General features: G+C 35.7%; 1 protein-coding gene across 1 annotated transcript in view; it reads left to right on the top strand.

Annotated features, from left to right (window-relative positions):
* The window catches only part of Pgant6 (Polypeptide N-Acetylgalactosaminyltransferase 6), a 34132-nt gene extending 23808 nt beyond the window's left edge, over positions 1-10324 (top strand). Inside the window, exons 3-13 of the mRNA XM_027353537.2 lie at positions 1252-1342; positions 1666-1804; positions 3161-3327; positions 3870-4058; positions 5156-5333; positions 5722-5950; positions 6460-6537; positions 6799-6942; positions 7440-7565; positions 7814-7936; positions 8380-10324. Of these exons, the coding sequence (XP_027209338.2) occupies positions 1252-1342; positions 1666-1804; positions 3161-3327; positions 3870-4058; positions 5156-5333; positions 5722-5950; positions 6460-6537; positions 6799-6942; positions 7440-7565; positions 7814-7936; positions 8380-8556 (1641 nt within the window). The 3' untranslated portion in view covers positions 8557-10324. The remainder of the gene's footprint in view (positions 1-1251; positions 1343-1665; positions 1805-3160; positions 3328-3869; positions 4059-5155; positions 5334-5721; positions 5951-6459; positions 6538-6798; positions 6943-7439; positions 7566-7813; positions 7937-8379) is intronic.
* Positions 10325-10571: the final 247 nt, after the last annotated feature.

Genomic DNA, 10571 nt, shown 5'->3' with positions numbered 1-10571 from the left:
AGGAGGGGGCAGGGGTTGGGTCAGGAGGTTAGGAGGGGGTCAAGAGGGAGCAGGGGTCGGGTGAGGTGGGGTTAAGTCAGGAAGGGTCAGGAGGAGTCAGTGGCTGAGACAGGGTTGGGTCAGGAGGTGTTCAGTGGGGAGGGGGAGAGGGGTAGGGGTTGGGTCAGGAATCTTCAGTAGGGGTCAGAAGCTGGGTTAGGAGAGAACAGGGTTAGGTCAGATGTTGGGGGAGTAGGGGTTGGGTCACAGGTTGGGTCAAGAGGTAACTAGGGGTCAGGGTTTGGGTTAGTAGGGATCAGGGGTGGAGTGAGGAGCGGTAGGGTGGGGTGAGGAGGGTTAGGTCAGGAAGGGACATAGTTGGGTCAGGAGGAACCAGAAGGTGTTAGGTGGGTAGGGGATGGGTCCGGAAGGGGTCAGAGGTTGGGTCAGGAGAGGTGTAGGATGGGATGGGTTGATGAAGCTGATTGGGTAGTTGCTTAGGGGGTGGGGGATGTGATGGATAGATGTTGGGGTGATTGGGTGGATGGGAGGTTTGTGGGGTGGGTAGGGGTGGATAGGGGGTGAGGTAAGGTTTGGTCTGGTTGCGATGGGTGTGGGGGGGGGCTGTGGTGAGGGGGTGCAGGGTTAGGAGGAGGTTGGGGAAGGGGAGGATTAGTGAGGAGAAGAGGGGTTGGGTTAGGGGAACTAGGAGCCAAGGGGAGTAGGTGAGGGATAGATGAGAAGGAGCAGAATGGAAAGGAGGGAAGGAAGGTGGAAATGGGGAAGAGACGAGGGGAGGAAAAATTAAAATAGTAGAGGGAAAGGGAAGGGAAGAAGGTAGGGGATAAATATATAAAGAAAAGAAGAAAGAAAGAATTTGAGGAACAAGGAATGAGACAGGTAAATGGAGAGAGAGAGTATGTAAGACTAGAAAAAAAATTAAGGACTAAAGCAAGGTAGAAAGGGGAAAGGATGAGGGGAGAGGGATGATTGTAATATAAGATGAATCATCACAAAAGGAAAATTGTTGATTAAATAATTACTTAGTGATCCTGAGGAAATTGAAATTTAGAACAGTAGTAGACTAAGGATTTCTTGAGATTAAATTATCAATGGTAATTTTTTGACACAAAAAAATAAGACCAAAAGTTTGTTCATGTGTATGACTGTTGCATAACATTTGTTGTAAAGAATTATTTATTTAATAGAACGTGTATGGCTAATCAGTTTGATATTCAAAATGACATGTAATGAAATGTAATTATTTTACAGGAGGAAGGTGTGGTGTTAGTGGACGGACTAAGGAAGAAAAATTACCATGACTACAATTATATGAAACTGGAAACTCAGCAGAGAGGGTTAGGTAAGGGATACTGAATTTGCAAGAGAGGCTATGCAATTCATATTACTTGTCTTGTTTGTGTAGGTTGCATGGTACTGTTTTTCTTTTGTATAGTGTATAGAGATCATATGGTAATAGATTAATCATTTAAGCAATACATTTTGTTAATGGTAATCAGTAGGATCCAATTAGGGACGATGATGTTGGCTTATATAGCACTTTTAAAAGTATATTTCAATAACATAAGTACACCTAGAAATTGAAATTAGATAACATATAGACTTTTTCATATAGATTCATAACCTTTTTTGTGTGTGTTTTCTTGTTTTTTTTATACATCTTAGGGGAACAAGGAGCTGGTGCCACTCTACCTGCAGATCTTGAGAAGGAGAAAGATGAGTTTTACAAAGTGAATGGCTTTAATGCCCGTCTCTCTGATGAAATAGCTTTAAATCGGTCTCTCAAAGACATCAGGCATCCAAAGTAAGTAATTTAAACAAGAAGTATGAGTCAGCCTGAGACATAGTGATGGTATTATTAAGCAGCTCATTATGTTTTTTATTAACTTTGCAAAGGAATTCTTGTTGGATATTGTTGTGTTTGTCTCTTTGTCACTAATATTCCACAGTATTTAGATGGTAGATGGTGAAGAAATTTTATGGAATGGGTTTTTATAAATTCTTCACTTAAGCAAACACTCAGGGAAAATGGGTTTCTTAGCAGTAAAGACTTAAATTTTCGTTGGAAATTGTCAGATTATGTATGGAGACAAACTATATTCATGTTACTGCAAGATGTTCAAGAAACCTTATTACCATACTCATATGTACTATGTACTTTATAAGCATAAAACTTAAATTTTGTTAATCAGGTCATGCTGTTTAGCAAATATGAATATATTTCTTACATCATACACACTAGTTATATCTTTCATGTCAAGTAAGATATAAAAAAAAGCTAAGCATCCTTTCAGATATATGAGGTTAATGTTTAACTGATGGTTCTCTGCTCCAGAAGAAGCCCAACCAGTTTGGTTAGATACTTAGGCATGTTTTCCCGGTTTTGTACAGGGCAAGGACACTGTTCACTAAATATCCTCTTTGAGTCAGTATTCTCTCTCTCTCTCTCTCTCTCTCTCTCTCTCTCTCTCTCTCTCTCTCTCTCTCTCTCTCTCTCTCTCTCTCTCTCTCTCTCTCTCTCTCTCTCTCTCTCTCTCTCTCTCTCTCTCCTCTCTCCTCTCTCCTCTCTCCTCTCTCCTCATCTATCTCTCTCTCTATCTCGCTCTCTCTCTCTCTCTCTCTCTCTCTCTCTCTCTCTCTCTCTCTCTCTCTCTCTCTCTCTCTCTCTCCCTCTCCCTCTCCCTCTCTCCTCTCACCTCTCCCTCTCCCTCTCCCTCTCCCTCTCCTCTCCCTCTCCCTCTCCCTCTCTCTCTCTCTCTCTCTCTCTCTCTCTCTCTCTCTCTCTCTCTCTCTCTCTCTCTCCCTCTCTAGTGTGTGTGTGTGTGTGTGTGTGTGTGTGTGTGTGTGTGTGTGTGTGTGTGTGTGTGTGTGTGTGTGTGTGTGTGTGTGTGTGTGTGTGTGTGTGTGTTTGTGGTGTGTGTATGTGTGTGTGTGTGTGTGTGTGTGTGTGTGTGTGTGTGTGTGTGTGTGTGTGTGTGTGTGTGTGTGTATGTGTGTGTCTGTGTGTGTCTGTGTCTGTGTGTGTGCACATGCGTGCGTGCATGTTTGTGTATTTATGTATATATATACACATACATTTACATACTGTATATTTTAAGGCAGAATCATAAGAGACATTTTTTTTTTTTTCTAACCAGTTTTCTGTTTCTTTTCATATCAGATGCCAGAAGTATTTATACCTTGCGGACCTCCCAACTGCTGCTGTTATTGTCCCATTCCATAATGAACATTGGTCCACTCTCCTGCGCACTGCCTTCTCTGCATATAACCGTGCTCCAAAACACCTGCTGAAGGAGATTATTCTTGTGGATGATGCTAGTACAAAAGGTAAAGCTAGTATGAGAAAGAGATGAACTTTGATAGGTTTAGAGTACGAACATTACCTATTTTCAGTTTTTATTTATATATGGAATGATTGGTAATTCTATGTAAACTTTTCTATGTGGAGGTCTTGTGTTTGCACCCCAGCATTGTCCTGTAGTTCGTCTCAAGAAGGGCAATTAATCAAACAAGACTAAAGTCACAGAAGGGTGCCAGCTTAGGTCTAGACAAGTGCCTGAGTGTGATATATGAAAATTCTGATTCTAAGATTAATTTGAAAGGGTTTAGCAAAGTTTTGTTACCAGTGATTGTTTAATCTTTTTTATACACATTATTTGTGCAGGCTATAGCTATAAATAACTGTACTCTCATATCAGGTATTTGCTGATATAGTGTTGAATTACTCCTGAAGAATGTTTATAATGGCTTTTAATTTTTGTAGATGTATATTCACATATTCATAGGGATACCATTCATTAATTGATGCTATTATGAAAACAACTTAGGATTATTAAGAGCCTCCCCTAATGCTGAGCATTGTCTTCCAGATTTTCTTGGGATAAAACTAGACAACTACCTGAAGGAGAACCTACCTATTGCAAGAGTGGTCCGACTGCCCTCACGTTGGGGGTTGATTCGTGCCCGGCTGGAAGGGGCCAAGCATGCTAAGGCTGATGTGCTCATTTTCCTTGATTCTCACACAGAATGTACAACAAACTGGTTGCCACCACTTTTAGGTTGGTGAAATGTGTCATTTGTGTTGTTACTCTTTTCATGGCATTCATCTCTTTGTATTCTTAATCTAAAATTAATGTAACTGTTATTTAACTTACCCAAAATGAGGTAGGCTTGTATTTCACTTCTGACAAGGATTTGTTGTTAGGTTCTAATCGTATTCATTTTCAATATGAGGATAAGCTGCTTTAGATTAAAATAGTAAAATGACAGTTCATTTAGAGATATCCTTTTATATCAGCAGTTTTAATTATACGGTAGAAAAATTAAGATGGAATTTTGTTAAACATACTATATTCAGTGTGAAAATACTTAAAAGGTACAAAGAAATAAAAACAAAATGCATATGTCTCTCTCAGGTTCTAACTCAAAGAATTCATTCTTCTTTCTTCTCTCCTCTCTCGTTTCTACTGAGAGTCCTTAGAATGCTATACCTGAGCAATCTTGGTGAAAAATATGCAAAACTTCTAGGGTACTTCAGGACTATTTATTAGTCTTTTCCCAATGACAGAGAGAGAGAAAAAAAATGCTGGTAATTGCCAGCATTGTTAATGATCTATAAATACAATTTTTTGTATCTCTAATATCTGAATGTAAAATCTCTATCCTTTTATCTTTGTAATGCAGTTTGTTTGAAAATATAGCTCGCCAAATTTCTTGCAAGGATGATGCTATGTGTGGGAATTTTTTTCATAAAGTTGCCATAAGTTTTCGTACCCCAAAAGTTAATACACATAAATGAAAAGTATTATAAATGTAATTCTTCTATGGAGATCCTGACTACCTGTCATACCCTTTATTACTACAGTATATATATTATACTTGGTGAAGAATCAGTCTCATGACATTGAAGTTGATAATGCTCCTTGTACTTACATCAAAAGAAAAGTGATAGGTCCTGATATTGAGGGTATACATAATAGATATTAACTACGTGACAATATGGAATTATTTATATTAATGTTGTAATCACATTTCTTAAAATGTACATGAGACAGTGTAAAAGATAATTTACAACAGATTTTTTCATTAACTAATCTTAAATACAAACCTGATATAAGATGTGCTCTTCACTGATATCTAATTTTGTTCTTTACAGAACCCATCGCTCAAAACTACAAGACGGCAGTGTGTCCTTTCATTGATGTGATTGACTTTGAAACCTTCGAGTACAGGGCTCAAGATGAAGGGAGAAGAGGGTCATTTGACTGGGAATTCTACTACAAGAGATTACCTCTTTTAGCCGAGGATGAAGCCAATATGCCAAAGCCGTTCAAGTATGATATAATCTTTAATTTTTGGGCTTGATTGTTTATTTAGGCACAAGGTAATTTGTGGTTATTTTCTTTCTCTCTGTTAGTCTTATTGTGTTGTGGTTGAAAAAACATTTTTTTTTGTATATTATCATTATATATTTATTCTTTTGTTTAATTGTAAACAATAATATTAAAATAAAAGTTATGTACAGCAAGCAAAGAACATTTTTGTGTTATAGAATGCTATTATATATATATGTATGTCAATATCTGCCTGTTACAGGATACCAAAAGTACCTAGGCTAATGTATTATATATCTTTGGTACACATATATATGTTTGAGTGTATATCCTCAAGGCATGCATTATCTTCAAATAATTTTCATCATTATCATTTTTTATTTATCAGGAGCCCAGTCATGGCAGGAGGCTTGTTTGCCATAAGTTCCAAATTCTTCTGGGAGCTTGGAGGCTATGACCCCGGCCTCGACATATGGGGTGGAGAACAGTACGAACTTTCCTTTAAAGTGTGGCAGTGTCATGGGGTCATGTACGATGCTCCGTGTTCCCGAATTGGTCACATCTATCGGAAATTTGCACCATTCCCCAACCCAAGAAAAGATAACTTCATTGCTAGAGTAAGTTTCTTTTTTCTTTATTTATATATGGTTTGAGGTTTCTTGTAAGCTGGAATTACATACTTCTGTGGGAAAATTACATGAAATTCATTTTTTATAGATGGAATGTAACATTGCCACTCTTATATTAACAATTGTTATTTGATGTTTTGTGGTCATTTGCTATCACTTTATAAAAGAACTACCTGATTTTCATGTCTTTTCAAGGTAAATTGCTTAAATCTTTTCTTATTCATTGTATCATCACTAAAGCTTTTCACTGTAAATTCATGTCACTTCAAAGTAAACCACTCAGTATAGATCTATCAAGTCTTTTCATAGTCATTGTAAGTGTATTAACTATTTCCTTGCATTTCAGTGCATAATGATTAAGTCATATCATATCCTCCCTAACCATTTCAGTCAGCTTTCATAATGATACTCCAGTGTAGACCCCTCCAATACATTGCTATTATATCTTCTCTTATCATTCCATTGCAACTACTGTATATGGCCATCTGTTTCTCCAGAATTACCGTCGTGTAGCAGAAGTTTGGATGGATGAATACAAGAAATATCTGTACATGAGACAACCTGGATGGCTACAGGTATAATGATGTATATTACTAGAACTTATATCTTAATCGATACATGGTATCAGGTTAAAATATATTTCTTTCATGCTCATATAATACAATTTGTGGGTTGATTTGTAAATTTTAAGTAAATAATGATAGAGGGTAATTTCTTGCCTATCACTAAAGTGGGATGATTTACATATTGAAAGTCTGAAGTGTAGATTTTACAAGAGAATAGAAAATTATGCCTTTTTTGATGGCATGAGAGTTATCAATTAATTTTATTTCTAGACGGATACTGGAGACATCAGTGAGCAACTGGCAGTTCGAGAGCGTAACAAGTGTAAGCCATTCCAGTGGTTTATGGAAAATGTGGCCTTTGATCTTGTTAAACACTACCCACTGATTGAACCTCCAGACTACTGTAACGGAACAGTAAGTTTAGAGACATACTAAAAGTTTTAGGGTTGTGGTAGAGTGGTAATGTGAGTTGCTGGGGAACATTGAGGTTTCCAGGCTAAGTAGGTTTAGGCCCTGTTACAGCTTGAGGTCAGGAGGAGCATCCTTTCAGGGTAATGATTTATATATGTCCAATAATTCTTTTAGATCTGGAGATAAATGGTCAATGATATGGTGAGTCACTATTATATCTATTATACAGAGCAGATAGAGTAATTATACCATTATGAATTGTTTTATTGTTATCATATGTAGTATCATCTTATGGGATGATCTTGAGAATGAAGTATAAAAGATGTTAGTGTGTAGACATGGGAGATACTAGTCATGAAAAAAAGGAAATGAAAGCAATAACACCATCTGACATAGATAGAAAATGTATCAATAATAAGTTGGCTTTTCTGAACACCTGTCTTTTGAAATATGTTAGAAAGAACTCAAGTGCTAAATAACACTTCCCACAATCATTTCAGATTCAGAGTCTGGCAGACCCGAAGCTCTGTGTAGACACCAGGATGAAAGGGCAGTTTGATCGGCTGGATTCCCTGGGTGAATGCAGTTCAAGTTCTCAGTTCCAGTTTCAGCTCACAGCATACAAGGTCAGCTGGATCCATGACTAGTCAATGCCTGTTTTATTTCTTTCATTTTGTGCATTTTTTGTGTATTATTATTGTTGGTAAGTTTGTTGATTATGATTTTGTGATTGTATCATACGGTATAAAAATGTTTGATCAAATTAAAACATGCAGTAATTTTCAAAAGTTCTTCTTACCTTAACTGTTTGATTACAATGCACAGGCATTTCACAACTGAATTTTTATTTTTTATTTATTCATTTACATTTTAGGATTTGCGACCCTTAAAGAGCCATAATTGCTGGGATGTACCTGATCTTCAAGCAAAGCAGGCACCAGTCTTGTTGTTTGGCTGCCACAAAGGCCTCGGCAACCAGATGTGGAAGTACGATATGGTAAGGATTTGGAGTTTTAGTTCCGTCTGATGTTATATGCCATGATGTTGAAAGGCAAATTATCAGCCTTTTTTCTGTGTATAAATTTATTGCTTTTGGAGTAAAATATGAAAGATATAGGGAACCTGTGCAATACAATAAAGAATATTAGTAGTGAGGGATTTTGTTGTGGTTATAGCAAACTCCTTTAATTTCTCAAATACTATTTTATCTTTAAAGCATTTAAATTTATGTTAGTCCCTTGTAAAGATTTCAGCAGTGTTTAAAATAGTATTGAATATTATCTTGGATTTATTGTATTTATTCCTGTTTTAAGATAGGATTGTTTCATAAAAGCATTTCAGTTATGTTACTATGTAGCATTAAGTTATTTTATCAAAAGCATTTGCTCTTAATGCCAAATTTCTCTCCTCTGTACTAAAAATAAGGCATTATGTTTACAGGACAACCAGTTTATTCGGTTTGGCCATGATGGTACTCACTGCCTCGACTCAAGCACCTTAAACAGGGAAATCTTTGTTTCCCGGTGTGACCCAACCTCCCAGACACAGAAGTGGAAGTGGAGCTTCTTTAATGTAGAAAGATTACGCAACTATGATAACTTAGATCCCAGACCTTAGTAGACATATATATTATATATATATATATATATATATATATATATATATATATATATATATATATATATATATATATATACATACATTTATATATTTATATTCATATTCATAAATTCACACAATACAGTAGAATACAGACATATTTTTGTAGTGATTTCCTCATAAAAGTAAAACTGCAATTTGAAGGTCAGAATGAAGTTGCTGTATGTGTTGTACTTACCTAATATTCACCAGCAGCATCTGATACCCCTCATATCAGTATTATGGGGATTAACTTTTATTGATAAAGATAATCCTTGATTTGCTTTGTTATGGTCAGTTGCTTGTTTCCTTTTCTATAATATCTTTCATAACAAAGTATTTTATGGTTGCACATATAGTGTTCTAATGTGGAGGTTGGAGTGGAAAACCGATGATATTTCCCCTCAAATTTTTACAGGAGAAGTTCACAATAAGTGTACAGTAGATCAGTAGATACTTAGGTAGAGTATATTATATTTGTAATAAAGATTATACTTTTCTCTTTTACAATAATCATTCCGTAGTTTTGTACTGTGGAATTATTTCACATACACCAAGTTGATAATTCTTTCTATTGTACAAAGAAGTGTTCCATTGCACACACACACTCACACATATGATTGATTTTGATTTTAAACACTTAGTAAAAGCAAGTTTTTTTTATAGAAGTGATTGTAAGAGTTTATGAATGGCAATGTTGTTAACATAATGTAAATATCAGGGATGAACAGAAGTTACCTATTGACTGAGGGTTACCAATAAAAGTATGATAATGTCATTTTGCATGTTTAGAACTAAATGATAGTTGCACTGCATACTCTTATATACCTGGTACGTATTTTGTATTACCTGGTACTTATTTTGTTTGCTGTGATGTGACAGCGTTAAGTGCAATAAGACATTGATTCCCAAACTGGGCTGCAGAAATATTTATGAATATTAGGAAAAAGCATAATTATTTTTACCTCCTGCATTAGGTTCCTTGATTGTACAGTATTCAAGCAATTTCATTCCAAGACTGGTCCTACAGTTGTAATTGAAATAAGTAAAAAAAAGGGAACCATGACAGTACAAATAGCATATCCTACCCTGTACTTTCTTTGTTAATTACTTGAGTCATCCTAATGTCACAGCTGTGCACATTTCAAAAATATCCTTGAGTTGTTAATTGAATCTATAGGGCTTCAAAAATCTGTGAAGTATACAGTCCTGTTCTGCAGTCATGAAAAGTTTGAGAACCATTGTGATGAGGCATTGTGCGAGAACTTCATTGACATTGGCTTTATGTTAATGATGATGGGGCAGTGAGCTGAATGATATAAATTATTAATTTTGATGGTGGATGATGTGTGTATTATAAGTAATTCTCTACTGCATATAAATATATTTTTTTACTTCTCATTATCTTCATATGCTTAAATGTGGGTTTCAAACTGTTTTGCAGATGTGCAAAATAGCGAAGCAGTCACGATTTCCATTTTGAAAAATTATAGTGCAGATATATATTTCCATAATTTCCTAAGAGTTATGATACATAATAATCATTAGTTGTTTTCAATCAGTTTTTTTCAATCTTTGAAGACTTAAGAGTGATGCTTGCTGTAAGAGTATCATATTATTATTTTTCCTTCACTGTGTTTTATTGTAAATAGTAACTGATGTGCCTTAATATTTTGTGAAATGCACCAATTTTGAAATTTAAGATACCATGTAAAAAAATTTGAAAATAAATCTTGTGATTCAGAAATACTTTTGTTTACTCTGGCCTTAATAGTTTTTAGTAGGGGATGTAATTTCTTTTAAATGTAAGAGTTGAAATAGCTTGATATAAAGTTACGGCTATGAATGATTCTTTGACACCATGTTAAGCTCTGCAAGACGAATAAAACTTTCGCTCTGTTTACAAATCTATTTTGTTCTTTTGAAATGTGATTATTATTATTGTCTAATGAACATGATTTTGTTTTCTCAAGTAATTATGTAAGGTGCTGTAC

Source organism: Penaeus vannamei, chromosome 2, assembly GCF_042767895.1.
Source record: "Penaeus vannamei isolate JL-2024 chromosome 2, ASM4276789v1, whole genome shotgun sequence".
Classification (NCBI taxonomy): Eukaryota; Metazoa; Arthropoda; class Malacostraca; order Decapoda; family Penaeidae; genus Penaeus; species Penaeus vannamei.
Note: the sequence above shows the minus strand (reverse complement) of the source record. Positions and strands in the feature narration are given on the sequence as shown.